General features: G+C 36.0%; 1 protein-coding gene across 3 annotated transcripts in view; it reads left to right on the top strand.

Annotated features, from left to right (window-relative positions):
* The window catches only part of SORCS2 (sortilin related VPS10 domain containing receptor 2), a 1,216,578-nt gene that overhangs the window by 991,046 nt on the left and 206,643 nt on the right, over positions 1-18,889 (top strand). For all 3 annotated transcript variants that reach the window (XM_074229834.1, XM_074229835.1, XM_074229836.1), the window contains exon 8: positions 18,201-18,290. In XM_074229834.1, coding sequence (XP_074085935.1) covers positions 18,201-18,290 — 90 coding nt within the window. The remainder of the gene's footprint in view (positions 1-18,200; positions 18,291-18,889) is intronic.

Genomic DNA, 18,889 nt, shown 5'->3' on the forward strand with positions numbered 1-18,889 from the left:
TCACTTTATAAAAATTATCTCATATAGCTCTTTCTCTTAATTCTAATTAATTCCTCATACCAAAAATGGCTAATCTGTAAATATGTTTATCAAAAACATATATGTGTATAATACTAACCTTATTTTTTCACCACTGAGGGGAGGAGGGTGGGAAGGGAGGGTAGAAGGAACTTTTGTAATTTAAAAATATACATGAGCATATGGATGAAAGAAAATTTTAAAAATTAAAAAAAAGTTCACAGACCCCAGATGAAAAACTTTTGCAATCTGTGGATACTCTAGTTCATTAATGAACTTTTAAAAATATGGATCCCCAAACTCAAGAAAATATGCCATTTTGCTCCCACCAAATCTCTTGCCCCTTCCATAATGGTTCCTAAAAAAGATCTCCATCACAACAATCCTCTGTTAAGTCAGAACCTGAACATAAAGGAGGAAACAAACCTCTGCAAAGGCAAGACCTGTACCACATAGGCAACATCTTGGCCAACAATGAGCCAGGGATCAGACCCCCAGCCCCAGCAAAATAAAAGCTTAGATCTATACTCCACTTACCTGAGGAACAGAACAAAAATGAACAAATAAGCTAAAAGAGCACTCACTATAGAAAAATACTTCACAGATAAACATGACAGCAATGTCATCTCTGAAGAAGAAAGAGTAAAATATTACTCAGGAGAAGTATCAAAACAGTCTATAAATTGGACACAAATACAAAAGTTCATTGAAGACCTTAAAAAAGAATTTAAAAAACTGTGACATATTGACCAAAGAAATAAACTCCATTAAAAGTAAAAATAACCAAGGGGCAGCTAAGTGGCACAGTGAATAGAGCACTGGCCCTGGAGTCAGGAGGACCTGAGTTCAAATCAGGCCTCAGACACTTAATAATTACCTAGCTGTGTGACCTTGGGCAAGTCACTTAACCCAATTGCTTTGCAAAAAAAAAGTAAAAATAACCAACTGGAAAAGCAAACGCAGTAGATAATTGAAGAAAATAAAATCCTAAAAAATTGGAGTTGGAATTAGAAAATCTGAAACTCAAGGGAGAGATTAATAAAATAGAAAGTAAGAAATCATTGATCTCATAAATAAAACTAAGAGTTGATTTTATGAAAAAGTAAATAACCTCTGGTTAATCTGATTTAAAAAAAAAAGAAAGAAGATAACCAAATTACCAGTATCAAAAATGAAAAGAGTGAACTAACCACCAAGGAAGAAGAAATTAAAGAGATAAATCAGAGCTACTTTGATGAACTATATGCCAATAAATTGGACAACTAGAGTGAACTGGATAAATATTACAAAAATACAAACTGCCCAGATTAACAGAAGAGGAAATAAATAAATAAATAAATAACCCCATTTCAGAAAAAGAAATTGAAGAAGCCATCAATAAACTCCCTAAGAAAAAGTCTCCAGTCCAAATGATGAATTCAACCAAACATTTAGGGAATGATTAATTCCTATTCCACATAAACTATTTTAAAAAGTAGGAGAGGAAGGAACTCTGCCAAATTCCTTTTATGACACCAACATCATGCTGATGCCTAAATCAGGAAGAATCAAAACAGACAAAGAAAATTACAGACCAATCTCCCTAATGAATATTGATGCAAAAATCTTTAATAAAATTTTAGCAATGAGACTACAGCAAGTTATTTCCAGGATAATATACCATGATTAGGTTGGATACCAGAAAGGCAGGGATGGTACAACATTAGGAAAACACTTAACATAATTAGACATATCAATAGTAAAACTAAGAGAAACCATATGATTAACTCAATAGATGCTGACAAAACCTTTAGTAAAATACAACATTCATTCCTATTAAAAACACTAGAAAGTTTAGGAATAAATGGAGTTTTCCTTAAAGTAATTAATAGAATCTATCTAAAAACCATCAACAAATATTATATTTAATGGGAATTAACTCACAGCATTTTCAATAAATTCAGGGGTGAAACAAGGATGCCCATTATCACCATTACTATTCAATATAGTATTGGAAATGTTAGCAGTAGCAATAAGAGGAGAAAAATAAATTGAAGGAATCAAAATTGGCAATGAAGAAGCAAAACTTTCACTCTTTGCAGATATGATGGTATACCTAGAGACCCTGAGAAAATCAACTAAAAACCCCCTTAAAACAATTAACAATTCAGCAAAGTAGTTGGATATAAAATAAACTCACATAAATCATCAGCATTTCTATCTATGAACAACAAAACCCAAGAACAAGAGATAGAAAGAGAAAATCCATTTGAAATAATTGTAGACAAAATTAAATACTTGGGAATCACCCTCCCAAGACAAACCCAGAAACTGAATGAACACAGTTATAAAGCTCTCCTCACCCAAGTAAAGTCTGATCTAAATAATTGAAAAAATGTCAAATGCTCATGGTTAGGTTGAGCTAATATAATAAAGATAACAATTCTACCCAAATTAAATTACTTATTCACTACCATACCAAGCAAACTACCAAATAACTGCTTTACAAGGCTAGGAAAAATAGTAACATAATTCATCTGGAGCAACAAAAGGGCAAGAATAACAAGGGAACTGATGAAGGAAGGTGGCCTAGCTCTACCTGATCTAAAAATTATACTATAAAGTGGCAGTCATCAAAACTGCCTGTTACTGGTTAGAAAATGGAGTAATAGGGATGGCTAGGTGGCACAGTCAATAGAACACCGGGCCGTGGAGTCAGGAATACCTGAGTTCAAATCCAGCCTCAGACACTTCATAATTCCCTAGCTGTGTGGCCTTGGACAAGCCACTTAACCCCATTTGCCTTGTAAAAATCCTAAAAAAAAATAGAGTAATAGATCAGTGGATCAGGATAGGTTCAAAAGAAAACAGTAAACAACTACAACAATGTACTATTTGACAAACCCAAAGACATCAGCCTCTGGAATAAGAGCTCACTATTTGACAAAAATTGTTGGGAAAACTGGAAAATAATATGGCAGAAACTATGCACATATCCATATCTTAGACCCTATTCTAAAATAAGGTCAAAATAGCTATAGGATTTAAACATAAAGAGCGATACCATAGATAAATTAATAGATCAAAAAATATTCTATCAGATCTATGGAAAAGGGATAAATTTATGACCAAGCAAGAATTAGAGCACATTATAAACTACAAAATGAATGATTTTGACTATATTAAATTTAAAAGGGTTTGCATTGATAAAATCAACACAGCCAAAATTAGAAGAATGTGGAAAGCTGGGAAACAATCTTCACAACTAGGAAGCAGTTCTGATAAAGGTCTCATTTCTCAAATATATAGAGAATTGCATTGAACTTAGAAGGTCACAAGTCATTCCCCAATTGATAAATGGTCAAAGGATATGAACAGACAGTTTTTCAAATGATTAAATTAAAGCTATATTTATAAGAATATGAAAAAATGCTCCAAATCACTATTGATTAGAGAAATGCAAATTAAAACAACAATGGGGTACCATCTCACACCTATTAGATTAGCCCAGATGAGAAAAAGGGAAAATGATCAATGTTGGAGAGTTTGTGGGAGGATTGGAACAATGATGCATTGCTGATGAAGTTGTGAACAGATCCAGTCTTTCTAGGGAGCAATATGGAACTATGCCCAAAGAGCAATAAAACTGTTCATGCTCTTTGACCCAGCAATTCCAATTCTAGGACTATATCCAGAAGAAATTGTAAAAAAAAATGGGTAAAGTCCTGCATGTTTCCAAATATTCATAGGAGCTCTTTTTGTAGTGGCAAAGAATTGGAAATTGAGGGGATGCCCATCAGTTGGGTAATGGCTAAACAAGTTATGGTACATGAATACTATCGAATATTATTGTTCTATAAGAACCATAAATGGTAGGACTCTAGAGAAACATAAAATGACTTATGGGATCTGATGCTGAGAGAAGTAGGATCAAGAGAACAATGTACACATCAACAACATTATGAGACAAACAACCTTGATGAACGCAACTCTTCTTGACAGTCCAGAGAGCTTGGACAAATGTATTAGACAAGTTATGAACTATATTATCCCCAACTAGAGGAAGAAAAACAAAACAAAATACAAGAAAACAAAACACCCCTACCATATCTGATGAACACTTTATAAAAAAAGTATCTCTTATGTATCTCTTTCCCTTAATCCTAATTCCTCATGCCAAAAATTACTAATTTGTAAATATGTTTAACAAAATATGTATGTAAAGTGCTAATCTAACTGTTCCCTACTGAGGGGAGGGAGGTGGGAAGGAAGAGTGGAGGGAAATTTTGTAAATATGCATGTACAAATTGATGAAAATTTTTAAAAACTAAAAGATTTCCAAAAAATATCCATTTACTTTGCTATTGTCATCATTCTAACATCTCACTCCTTTTGTTGTTGGTGGCAGTTGATGATTTATTTGTCAATTCATCCAACTATATCTATGTACCTACCTATTTAATTTTTTCTTCCTTTCTTCTTTCCTTCTTCCTTTCTCTGTTTCTTTTCTTCCTACCTTCCTTTCTTTTTCCTATTACCTACCATCTACCCATCCATCCATCCATCTATGTATCTATCTATCTATCTACCTACCTAATCTTATCATGATGGCCAGGTAGAATTCATTCAGAGGCCAGCCAAGAAGAAGCCAGTTCCTTTGATAAGAATTAGGAAATTAGTACCACCTAAAGACACCCACACCCATTTTCTTAGGAACAACATTCTGGGTATCCACATAGCAAGAACCACTTCTCACCATGAAACTGTGCAATGGATTTAAAAATAAATTTTCTAGAGAAAATCATCCCTCCTGAGTTTTGCCTTGTATTGTTTGGAGGTGACATTGTTTATAACTCCCCAACAGCTGCAATTCAGATCTATTTCACAGCTAGTGTATGGTGAGAAGTGCTTCTCCCTGTGTGAACTTCCTGACTGGCAAACTTAGCAGAATGGGTGATGCCTTTGACAGGGCCAAATCCAGAATCTGTTAGCACTTCCTGAAGATCAAGGAGAAGTAATTGAACTGCATTGATTTCAGATTTGAGAAACAAAAATATATAATATTTATTAAAGATGGATGTTGACACAGATAATCACAGACTATGTGTGACTGTAGCCAGAGAAGGGAGCAGTCTTTCTGCCTCAAATGTGTATTTCTGAGCTGTGGGGAAAGGGACATTGAGCTTTCCCTTCTGTAGTCTGATACCTCCATGAATATTTCCCATGATCCTTTCTGAACCTAATATATGTTATTGAGTCTTATTGATGATAATAACAGAAAATGCAATATAAGGAAATAGTTCCTAATTGGAAATAGTTACTAATGATAGGTGTCCATAATTGGAGAATAGGCTGTTCCAGAGGTAGAGCCCCCTCACTTCTAGCGATCTTCACTTAGAGGCAGGATAATCTCTTTTGTTGGGTCACAATCAATCAAATCAATGAGAAAGTATTTATTAAGTGTTTATTCTGTGTTTTGCACTGTGCTAGAAAAATAGTCTCTCCTCCCAAGGAGCTCATTTTCTAAAAGGAGAGTTATGAACAAGGGATTTCAGTAACTAGAAAATTTCAAAATTATCTTTTTTTTAATCAATTGGAACTCAACATTTCTTTGATGTCACTAAGATCCAAAAGAACAAAGGAGGCAAAGATTTTCATCAACTTGCATCTGTGTATGTATGTGTATGTGCATAAGTGTATGTGTGGATACTCTTCCTTAATAATATTAATAATAATGTAATTAATTCATTTTTGTACTTTTTGAGACATAAAACTTCCTTCATAGCCCATAATTTGTTTGAAAGAATGCTAGATTTTAAGGGGGCGGCTAGGTGGAGCAGTGGATAGAGCACTGGCCCTGGAGTCAGGAGTACCTGAGTTCAAATCTGGCTTCAGACACTTAATAATTACCTAGTTGTTTGACTTTGGGCAAGCCACTTAACCCCCATTGCCTTTCAAAAAAATTTTAAAATAAAGAAAGAATGCTAGATTTTGATTTAGGAGACCTTGATTCATACCACAGTTCTGACAATGACTATGTAAACTTGGATTAACCAGTTAATAATGATAACTTTTATTATTAATTTATTTCATGATTAATTACTCTATTATTAATTTTTAAATCATTTTTGTAAATTATTAATTATATAATTAAGAAATAATAATGACAATAATTTCTCTGTGCCTTAGTTTCCTTCAGTGTAAAATGAGGATAAGCAATATTTATACCATCTATCTTAGAGGATTCTGTCCATGTTCATTACATTTGTTATTCTTATTAGAAAACATTATAAGTTATTTTATCAAGCTAGGAAAAATAGTAATAAAATTTATAGCAAAACAAGTTCAAGAATAGCAAAGAAACTGATAGGAAAAAAGTCAAGGAAGGTGGCCTAGCTCTACTAGATCTAAAGCTATACTATAAATCTGCAGTCATAAAAACCTCCTGATGCTGGTTAAGAAATAGAGTGATAGGGGCAGCTAGGTGGCGTAGTAGATAAAACACCGGCCCTGGAGTCAGGAGTACCTGGGTTAAAATCCGGTGTCAGACACTTAATCATTACCCAGTTGTGTGGCCTTGGGCAAGCCACTTAACCCTATTTGCCTTGCAAAAAAAACCCTAAAAAAAAGAAATAGAATAATGGAGGCAGAGCCAAGATGGTGGCGTGAAGGCAGGATTTCCGGAACTCATTCCTCAAAAAATTCCAAAAGCTGTCAAATTATGAATGTAACCAAAATTTAGAGTGGCTGAACCCACAGAAAGACTGAGTGGCATAATTTCCCAGTCCAAGACAACTTGGTACTTCCACAGGAAAAGTCTGTCCCACTGGGATGGAAGGTTGGAAAAACTCACAGCACAGCTGGTCCGGGTGCCCAGGGCCATGGCAGAGGGGAGCGATTTCCAGACCTCTTGGCCCAGGGATCATCAGGGACAGCCAGAAGGGGTGGTGAGAGAACTCTACTGTAACAGAGTGAGTGTGGAGTGGAGCACCAGCCTCAGAGCAGTCCTGTGGTAAGAATCTGCTGCAGGAGTTGGTAGAGTTACCCTGCACCATCCAGAACTCTCAGCACATAGACAGTAAGAGGGCCAGGGGAGACTGCAAAGGTTTCCTCTGCTCTCCCTGGGGCAGAACTCAGCTGTTTGCCCACATCACAGATACAGATTGCAGTCTGGGCCCCCACAGCACCACCATAGCCAAGCATGAACCCTCCTCACAGTCCCAGGGCAGAGGGGAGGGCCCAAACACAAATAAGAGAGAAGTCAGAGCCTCTCAAAAGACCTTGGAGGAAATAAGGTTCCTGTGGGTTGTCCCAATGCCCCCAAAGCCTTGGAAGCCCATAGCCTGAGGAAATGAGCAAAGAACAGAAAAAGAATAATCTGGTCATAGAAAATTATTTGGCCCCATAGAGGATCAAAATACATACTTGGATGATGACAAAATTGAAACTTCTGTATCCAAAACCTCCAAGAAAAATAGAAAATTGGCTCAGGCTATGGATGAGCTCAAAAAAGACTTTGAAAAGCAATTTAAGGAGGTATAGGAAAAATTGGGAGGAGAAAAGAGAACAAGGCAGATAATCCATGAAAACCAAGTCAGCAACTTGGTGAAAGAAACACAAAAGAAATACAAAAAAATTACTGAAGAAAAGAGCATATTGGGGGCAGCTAGATGGCACTGGTCCTGGAATCAGGAGTACCAGAGTTCAAATCCAGCCTCAGAAACATAATAAAAACCTGTGTCATCCTGGGCCTTAACACCATTGCCTTGCGAAAGAAAGAAAGAAAGAAAGAAAGAAAGAAAGAAAGAAAGAAAGAAAGAAAGAAAGAAAGAAAGAAAGAAAGAAAGAAAGAAAGAAAGAAAAGAAAAGAAAAGAAAACAGCATATTATAAATGAGTTTAGGCCAAATGGAAAAAGCAACACAAAAGGCAAATGAGAAAAGAAAGCCTTAAAAAGCAAAATTGGCCAGTTGGAAAAGGAGATAAAAAAGCTCTCTGAAGAAAATAACTCCTTCAAATACAGAATGGAACTAAAGGAAGCTGATGACTTTGAGAGAACTCAGGAAGAAATAAAATTATACCAAAAGAACCAAAAATTAGAAGAAGATGTGAAATATCTCATTGGAAAAACAACTGACCTTGAAAAAAGATCCAGGAGAAATAATTTTAAAATTATTGGGCTACATGAAATTCATGACCAGGAAAACAGCCTAGACTTCATTTTTTAAGAAATAATACAGCAAAATTTCCCTGAAATCCTAGAAGCAGAGGAGAGGATAAAATAAAAATTGAGGGAGTTGATCGATCACCTCCTGAAAGAGATCCCAAAAGAAAAACTTCCCAGAATATTATGACCATATTCCAAAACTCCCAAGTCAAAGAGAAAATACTAAAATCTGCCAAAAACAAACAATTCAGCTACCATAGCTTTATAGTCAGGATTACAGAGGATCTGGCAGCATCTACATTGAGGGCTCATAGGGATTGGAATATGATATTCCAGAAGGCAAAAGATCTTGGTTTACAACTGAGAATCAACTGCCCAGCAAAATTGAACATCTTCTTTCAGAGGAAAAAGATGGACTTTCAATGAAACAGGGGACTTTCATACTTTCCTATGGAAACAACCAGAACTGAACAGAAAGTTTGATCTCTAAGTTCAGGACTCAGGTAAAGCGTAGAGGGGGCGGACGAGAAGGACTATAAGGAACTTAATGATGTTGAACTGTTTGTATTCCTACATGGGAAGAAGACACTGGTAACTCATATGAACTTTCTCATTTATAAGAGCAGTTAGAAGAAATATATATATATATATATATATATATATATATATATATATATATATGTATATGTATATATATATATATATAGGCATAGAAAATAGCTGAGTATAGTATATAATATATAATATATAACATATAACATAGTAAAAAGATGGAGTCAATGGGTGATAAAGGAAAGTACTGGCAGAAAGAGAAAGGAGAGGAAGAAGAGGCTAAGATATTTCACATAAGAGTCAAGAAGAAGCTTCATCAATGGAGTGGAAAGGGGGAAGGCAAGGGGGAATGAGTGAACCTTCATGCTCATCAGAAATGACTCAGAGAGGAAATAACATACACACTTAATACTGCATAGAAAACTATCTTACCCTACAGAAAAACGAGAGGAAAGGGATGGGATAAGGGGAAACAGGAAAAGAGAAGGGGGTGTAGGTGATAGAAGCAAGAAGATCATAGGAGAGGGTACCCAGATATAACACACTTCTGAACAGGGACAGGGTGAAAGAAGAGAGAGAATGGAATAGATGAGAGTGGGAAGGAATAGAGTGAAGGGAAATACAGCTAGTGATAGCAACTGTGGGAAAAATATTGAAGCAACTTCTATGGTGTCTATGGTGGGGAAGGCAACTCATCCCAGGACCAGAGCCATTGGAATCTGAACACTGACTGAAGAGCCCTTTATTTTTTTCTCTCTCACTGTTCTTGAGGTTTCTCATCTATTTTGGGGAAGAGGGGTTTATGATTATTCTCACAATCAGATTATTGTAATAATACAAAAAGAAATAAAAAGAAATATAATAATGGATCAGTGGATTAGGATAAACTCAAAAGAAATAGTAGTATATGACTACAGTAATCTACTGTTTGACAAATCCAAAGATATTAGCTTCTGAGATAAGAATCACTATTTGACAAAAATTGTTGGGAAAACTGGAAAATAGTATGGCAAAAACTACACATAGATCCAATCTCACATGCTATACCAAAATAAGTCAAAATGACTAAAGGATTTAGATATAAAGGGTGACACCATAGATAAATTAATAAACTACAAAATATCTATCATATTTATGACCAAACAAGAAATAGAGTACATTATAAACAACAAAAGGAATGATTTTGGCGATATTAAATTAAAAAAGCTTACCAATTAGGATCTCATGTATTTCTTTCCCTTGATCCTAATTCCTAAAACTGAATATGACTAATCTGTAAACATTTTTAACACAAATGGTCATGCACAATATCATCCTGACTGTTTGCTGCTGAGGGGAGGGGGGGGGTGGGAAGGGAGGATAGGAGGAAATTTTGTAATTTAAAAATATATGTATGCATCTGGATGAATGTTGCAAAACTTTCATAACATCTATTTGGAAAAATAAAATATCAATAAAAAAGAAGAAAGGAAACATTATAGTGTGTCCAGAAAGGGCAATTATACCATACAACCACAAAAGTCACATAAGTACTCAGTAGCAGCAAGAACTTAGTACTATGTCTTCAAGACCTCATGGATTTCTATCTGCTTATGCTGCTTCTCTTTAAGGGAAAGATAAATGAATTTCCTTTTAACGTTTAGGCTAAAGAAACTGATTTCCTTAGAAAGGCAGTATTTTTTGACAGCTTGATATGACAAATCAAGATGATATTTTAAAATGAAATAAATAAAAATAACTGTCTAGTTTTCTTCTTATCTGTCAGTTAATAAATAAGAATTTTAAAGGCTTCCAATTTATTATTCAGTGAAAAAAAGGAGTTGTAATGAAAAAGTGACTTAAAGCAATTCACATGTTACATTTTTCGATGTGTATTAAATATTCAGGCAGGTAGATTTTCTGTCATACTTCATCTATTTCAACAGACAAAGGTCAAATTTGCATCTTTCAACAAGAGCTGAGGTTTTATTTTTTGCGTGGTATTGTTTTGTTTTTTTCTTTTAGCATTCATCTCTTTAAGAGGAAATATGGTTCAATTGTAGGATCACTGACCTAAGTATCGGGAGACCTGGAATTTTGTTTCTGTTCTCCCAGGATACTTTAGCAAGACTTTTCACAATTCAAAGTCTCTGTGCTTTCATCTCCATTGTAAAAATTTTGCAATAAGTCATCTCTGAATTCCTTTATAGGTCCAATATAAGGTTCAAGGGTCCTTGCCTGCTTTAATATTGCAGGTTATATCCTTTTGTCTTTGCCATTTTGTTCTGTGTTCTCATTGTTATAATTTATATTCTGTAATCTAATCTTCCTGCTGGCTCTAACATCCTTTGTTCTTCCCAGGTACTTATATTTGGGTTTCACTCATTTCTAAATATCCTGACTTGATTTGGACAACCTTTTGCATATTTATCTAATCTAAGATTCATTAAGTAATGGAATGGTGTGTTTGTGTGTGTATATATATACATATATATATATATATATGTATATATATACACACACACGGGACAGTTAGGTGGCCCAGTGGATAGAGCACTGACTTTGGGGTCAGGAGGACAGGAGTTTGAATCTGACCTCAGACATTTGTCACTTACTAGCTATGTGACCTTGGGCAAGTCACTTAACCCTGATGCTTTGCATCCAGGGCCATCTCCAGTTGTCCTGATTCTTATCTGGCCACTGGATCCAGATGACTTTGGAGGAGAAAGTAAGAATGGTGACTTAGCACAGCATCCCCTCACTCAAATCCAATTTATGTGATTGTTATAGCATTACCTCCCTGATGTCATGGGTCCTCTTCTAGAATGAAGGACAAACATCATCACAAATACATATATACATTTCATATATATATATATATATATATATATATATATATATATATACATATACATATATTTATATGTGTGTAAGTATATATATATATATAAATTTAATAATCTTATTGAAATATAATTGCTTTCCTTCATGATCATTTCTATTTTATTTTGTGCCTTTTAAAATATGGCTCTGAGAAGTGGCCCATATGACAAAAAAAAAGCATTAAGACCCTCCTGAGATAATCAATGTATCTTTTTGTTTTTTCCTTCATTTAATTATACAAAAATTGAATGCATCTTTTCATGATCTTTAAAAAAAATAAAAATAAAACAAAAAAAGTTTTTCTCTATCGATACTTCTTATATTGCTGTATTTAAGATCTTCCTTCTTCTCAGTAGACATCCTGAATGGTTCCTCTCTGAACTGTTTATTAACCAATCCATGAGCAAATAAATTATTTGTTTTAATGTTCATTTCCTTATGAGCAATAAATAAGTAACCTTGGCTTCTTACTCCAAGCAGAGCATTTTTTTCACTAAATAGACCAAGCAATCTCTGAACTATCCTAATTAGCCATCCTAAAACCATTCCAACATTTTTGGTGATTAATGGGTTGTGATTTTTGAACTTCCATATGTAAATGTGTATGTATTTGTTTGTATCCCCTAAGCAGCAGAGAAAAATAACAGCTTAGGCATTCAGAACTTAATAAAAGACAACTTTTTTTTGCAAGGCAATGGGGTTAAGTGGCTTGCCCAAGGTCACACAGCTAGGTAATTATTAAGTGTCTGAGGTTGGATTTCAACTCAGGTACTCCTGACTCCAAGGCCAGTGCTCTATCCATGTGCCACCTAGCTGCCCCAACAATTTTTTTTAAGAAAAGTAGCCAGTAATAAAATGCATAACCTCAAATCTCCATGCAAATACACCTAACATTTAAGTAACAAAGAAGAGAAAAAGTAAGTCTCACCTCAAAGCTACCAAAGTAGACCCCAAAGTATCATTGAAACTTAATAGAAAGAAATCAAACAACTATAGATTTAGATAAGTATTCATTATTCAAAAGAAACATGGTGGAGGATTACATATTAAGAAAGCATGTGAGGGCGGAGCCAAGATCATGACAAGGAAGGATTGCATCTTAGGCGCTCTCTGATAAATCTTCAAAACTAAGGACTCTAACTAAAATTTCGAGAGACAGAATGCACAGAGGGACGCAGTGAGGAAGTTCTCCTACTCAAGGTAACCTGGAAAAGAGCAGAAAGGCTCTGCTCCCCGGGATTGGAGGGGCAGAATGCCAGAGGGGTGGCCCCCCCAAAGCGAAAGAACTTCAGCCTTCCAGAGGCAGCCCCAGGGTGCTGGGAGCTGGGGCCCACAGCAGCGGGGAAGTCTCCTGAGCTACGCATCAGGGAGCAGCAAGCACAAATTGGGAGAACGGCAAGCACAAATTGGGGGAACAGCGGGGGACCTCTACCAGGAGAGCACCTGGAGCCAAGCCCTCAGGGCACACAGCAAGCAATGTGATCTTGCAAACCAGATCCAGGAACAGACTCAGGTGGAGCCAATAAGCAGGAGCCCCCAGGGCATGAGTCCATTGAGCACAGGGAGGGGAGAAGAGAGAGAGAGAGACTGCAGAGCTCTGTCCTCTGCCCCTGGAACAGGACTCTGGGGCTCTGAACACATTCAGATCCTGATCGCAGTCTAGGCCCCCCCATAGAAGAGCAGGGGCCCCCTCCACCTCAGCCCCATGGCAGGGGGGTACATATGGTCATTCACAGACCAGGAGGGGGGACAGAGCCTCACATACTGAGACCCTTGTGGGAGTGTCCCAAAAGCTCAGGAAGCACCTCAAAACCAGGGCCAGGCTGGGAAAATGAGCAAGCAGAGAAACAAGAGGAAGACCATTGAGAAATATTTTGCAAATGAGCCCAAGAAGGATCAAAATACTCAGTCTGAAGATGAGGAAGCACAAGCTCCTGCATCTAAAGACTCTAAGAAAAACAGAAATTGGGATCAGGCTATGACAGAGCTCAAAAAAGACTTTGAAAATGAAATGAGGGAGTTAGAAGAAAAACTGGGAAAAGAAGTGAGAGAGATGCAGGAAAAACATGAAAATGAAGTCAGCAGCCTAGTCAAGGAAATCCAAAAAAAAAAATGCTGAAAAAAAAATAGCATGCTAAAAAACAGCTTAGGTCAAATGGATAAAACAGTTCAAAAAGTTATAAAGGAAAAGAATGCATTAAAAAGCAAAATTGGCCAGATGGAAAAAGAGATAAGAAAACTCTCTGAGGAGAACAAATCCTCAGACAAAGAATAGAATTCAAGGAGATTGATAAATTTACTAGAAATCAGGAATCAATACTCCAAAACCAAAAAAAAATGAAAAATTAGACGAAAATGTGAAATATCTCATTGAAAAAACAACTGATATGGAAAACAGACTTAGGAAAGATCATTTAAAAATTATTGGAATACATGAAAGTCATGTTCAGGAAAAGAGCCTTGACATCATTTTCAAAGAATTACTACAGGAAAATTGCCCTGATATTCTAGAAGCAGAGGGCAAAATAGAAATGGAGAGAATCCACCAATCCCCCCGAGAAAGAGATCCCAAAAAACCAGCCCCTAGGAATATTATAGCCAAGTTCCAGAACTTCCAAGTCAAAGAGAAAAAATTACAAGCATCCAGAAGGACACAATTCAAATGTCATGGAGCTGCAGTCAGGATCACACAGGACTTAGCAACTACATTGGAAGCTCATAGGACTTGGACTATAATATACCAGAAGGCAAAAGAGCTTAGAATGCAGGCAAGAATGAACTACCCAGCAAGGCTGAATGTCCTCTTCCAGGGAAAAAGATGGACTTTCAATGAACCAGGGGAATTTCAAATGTTCCTGTTGGAATGGCCAGAGCTGAACAGAAGGTTTGATCATCAGATACAGGATTCAGGTGAAGCATAGAAATTGGAGGAGAAGGGGAAAATATGAGGGACTTAATGAGGATGAACTGCATGTATTCCTGTATAGAAAAATGACATTGAAAATACTCATATGAACCTTCTCAGTTAATAGAGCAAGTAGAGGGAGCTTTTATAGTTGAAGCACAGGAGAAAGAGTAATTCGAAGATAAAATATGGTATAAAAATGGAGTCAGTAGCAAAAAAGGGAAATGTAGTGGGAGAAAGAAAAAGGAGAGGGGGAATAGGCCATGATATTTCATATAATAAGATTTTTCTTTATTACAATGAGCTATTGAAATGATATGGAATGGGGGAAGGAAAGGGGGAATGAGGGAAACTTCATTCTCATCAGAGGTGGTTAGGAGAGAAAACAGCATATATACTCAGTGGGGTATAGGCATCTGGAGTAAGAAGGAGAGAGGGGGGACAGGGAGAAGGGGGGGATGTGAGTGATGGAGGAGAGGATGGACCATGGGGGGAGAGTGGTCAGATATAACACATTTTCTTTCTTACTTCTTGCAAGGGTCTGAGATTGGATGGCCTGCCCAGGACCATAGGGCCAGGTGGATTCTGGGCCTAAGGGGTGGTGTGGGGGCTCAGGGCCTCTTGGCCCCAGAGCCAGGGATCTGTCTGCTGTGCCACTCAGCGACCCTACAGCAGAGTCAGAGTGAAAGGAGAGAGAAAATATAGTACATCGTAGTGGAGAAATAAGAAAGGAGGGAGTTGCAATCAGCAATGGCAATGGTGGAAAAATATGGAAGTAACTTTTGCCATGGACTTATCATAAAGAATGTCATCCACCCGTGACAGAGTTGTTGGTGTTGGAACAAAGACTCAAGAACATTTTTTATTATTATTATTTTTGGGGGGGTGCAGGGCAAATGGGGCTGGGTGGCCTGCCTGGGGATGCATAGCAGGGTGATCGTTGGGTGTCTGATGCCAGATTTGGACCCGAGTGTTCCTGGCTCAAGGGCCAATGCTCTGTCTGCCACCCAGCCACCCCTACTATTATTACTATTTTATTTTATTTTGGATCCTTTTTTTCTTTTTTTTGATTTTTGCAGGGCAGTGGGGTTCAGGTGGCTTGCATGTCACACGTCTGGGTGACTGTTGGATGTACAGGGCCAGATGTGGCCTCTGGTGCTCATGGCTCCAGGGCTAGTGCTCTGTCCATTGTACCACCTGGCCATACCTATAATTATTACTATTATTTTTTTATTTCAATTTTTTTCTCTCCCCTTTACTTTATCGCTCAAGCAAGTCTATATTTATGGGGGGTGGGGGTATTTCATTTACTCTTAAACAAGAGTATTTTCTTAATGCAAAAAAAACATTATTTGTACAAAATGAGAATATTAAATAAAATTTAAAAAACTAAAAAAAAAGAAAGCATGTGAACAAATCTAGGAGATATGATGGGGAACATTAAGCAGGAATATCTGAGTAAAGGATAATAGAGAATGAGAAATGATTTTGTAATTGGAATAGACTATAAACCATAGAGAAAGAAAGAGGAAATAGATAAAAAGTTTTGGAAAGAGATAAAAAGTGTGGCATTGGTGCATAATATTTCAGTGATTGGAATTTCAGTGGTTTCTGACTGTCAGTGATAGTTGAAGCATCATGGAAAATGGGTGTGAAAATAGAAGCATAGAGAAATTCAAATGTCCTAATTATCCAAAATGGGGGAGAGCATAGCTTATAGTAAACTATAAACCAGTGGACTTGTAGAAATTCTAGAATGTTTCATTCAAGAGATGATTGTTATATGACTTGAAAGTGAATCTTATTGCCAGTGGCCTGTATTATTTCATCAAGAGTAAATCATGCCAAACTAGATTTATTTCCTTTTATAACAAGATTACTTAAATGAGTAGCTGAAGATAGTCTATCTAAATTAGTATCTCATACTTTACTTATGGATGAGATGAAGCAAAACAAACTATACAATTAGATGAATTCAGAGTACATTAGATAACCAGACCCAAAGAGTAACTGTTAATGGTTTAATGACATCATGTTAGGAGGTCTCCAGTGGAATGCCTTTAGGGAATATAGGTTTAACATATTTATCAGTGTTTTAGAAATTAGTACAGATGACTACTGAAATAGGTAGCTGACACAGTGCTAAAAGAATTAGCTAACCCACTGGACAATAAATTTAAATTATCAAAAGATATTGATAGGCTTAATAAGATGAAATTCAGGAGGTATAAAACTTACATGTAGGTATAAAACAACAGCAAGAAGAACAACAAAATTCAGCTTCCCAAATACAAGAGGAGCAAAGCTCGGTTATGTTCAATTATTCTAAAAAGATATATTTGTTTATTAGATTACAAACAATCTGAATTTTTGTGATGTAGAAGGCAAAAGGCTATTGTTATTTTATGTTATATTGAGTGAATTGACTTCTAGAAAAGGTGGGGGATATTCCCACATTTCTCTGCCCTCTGCAGTTTTTTGTGTAGGTCTGCATGCCATAGTTTAAAAAGTAATGAACAGTGTCCTGAATCAGAAAACCAGGAAGGTAAAAGACCTTGAATCTAAATAATATGAGAATTAGTTGAAGGAATTGGAGATGTTTAGCCCAAAGATGAGAAATGTCAAGAGACATGAGAGTTGTCTTCAAATATTTGATGAACTATCTCGAGGTTAAGAGATTGTCTTCATTTTTCTGTCCCCAGAGAGGAGAATCAGTAACAATATATGCAAATTGCAATGAAACAAAATTCAGGGTAAATGAAATTAAAAAAAAAACTTTCTGACCATTAGAACTATCCAAAAGTGATAAGTTTCTCTTCCTTGGAAATTGTTAAGCAGAGATTAATTGACCCCTTTTCTGGTGTATTATGCTGCTGATATATTTCATATATGTAATAGAGTATATCCCCTAAGATTCCTCTCAATTCTCCAAGTCTATGACTCATTCCATTCTGGGTTCATCTATATCCTATGTCCTTGAGTTTCCACAAAAGTCTTCCAGGAATACCATACTTAAAGTGGCCCTAGATTAGTAAAAGTCATGCTATTGAACCAGATTTGCCAGATTCTACAAAACTAGAAAAACATTGTGTTGACCCAGTATTAGAAACAATGGCTATTTTCACCATCCTGGGTCAGATATCAAAGGACCATTACTTATTTGGTCACCTTCTTACCATCTGCTAAACCATATTTGATCTTTACCAGTGAAGACAGGAATCTCATTAATAAAATTACAGATTCTTCCAGAATAAAATTATTGAAGTGACTTTATGTTAAAATTAGTTAACATAAAGAAAACAAGTTTCAAATTATGTTGCTTCGGGAAGTCTGTTTCTTCAGCTGTCAGAAAAGATTATGATTTTCACCATACTTGTCTCATTGAACTATTGTGAGATTCAAGAAATAGCTCAGTTTAAGATATGTTGTGACCATGCTACTCTATTTAAATGTTAGCTATTATTATTTTTATTTTTATTATTAGTATCACATAATGACTCTTATGCATGGTGTCCCAAAAGTTTTAGTGCATTTTTCTATTAAATATTAAGTTGAATTTCTTTTGGGATAGCCTGTTGGGTTATAATTAGCCCCTTTATTGTCATATGGTTACATAATATTTGAAAATTGATATTTGAATATTTATTCTGTGTATTGTTTTACCCCCATAAATTTGTCTAGAGTAAGCAAATTTAACATATATCTGTTCTTTCTATTAGGCGACAACAGCAAATCGGACTAAATACTATGTATCTTATCGTCGCAACGAATTCGTACTGATGAAGCTACCAAAGTATGCATTGCCCAAGGTAAATATGGCACTATGCTCATTCTTCCTGATTTTCTGACTGGTTGGTGGAATGACTTTTGGATAATTATAAATCCTAAAGCCATTGTATATGAAAAGGTCTTAAGTACAAGTGATGATTTTTGTTGTTTTTATGAGGCTCCTTTTGTGGAGGATGGTGAACTTTGCAACTATTTTGCCAAGATGAAAAAAATAAACTTGACACCAATATTAGGAAGCAGTAGTAAAATCTTCTTTCACCCAATGGAAGGTGTTGGGTTAGCTGAGCTAGGGCAATTACAAAAAGCAGATGTTGACTTATTCTATATAAGAGCTTCCCAAAAGTCAGAGTGGCCTCTTGTATAGGTTGTTATAAAGGGGAAGAATACTTGAAACAAAGATTGAATGATGAGATCCCTTCCATCTCTAAGATTCTATGATTCTCATTTTTAGAATAACCCCACCAACTATATTTAAGACTTGTTACTTTTCAATTCAACAAACCATTAATTAAATGCCTACTGTATGTTGAGTCTTGTGCTAAGTGTTGGGGAAGAAAACAGTTTAGAGAAGACAAAGTCTCTAAAATGAAAGGTAAATTATTTAAGGATTTTAAAAATA

The sequence above is a fragment of the Macrotis lagotis genome, chromosome 3 (genome assembly GCF_037893015.1).
Source record: "Macrotis lagotis isolate mMagLag1 chromosome 3, bilby.v1.9.chrom.fasta, whole genome shotgun sequence".
Lineage (NCBI taxonomy): Eukaryota > Metazoa > Chordata > Mammalia > Peramelemorphia > Peramelidae > Macrotis > Macrotis lagotis.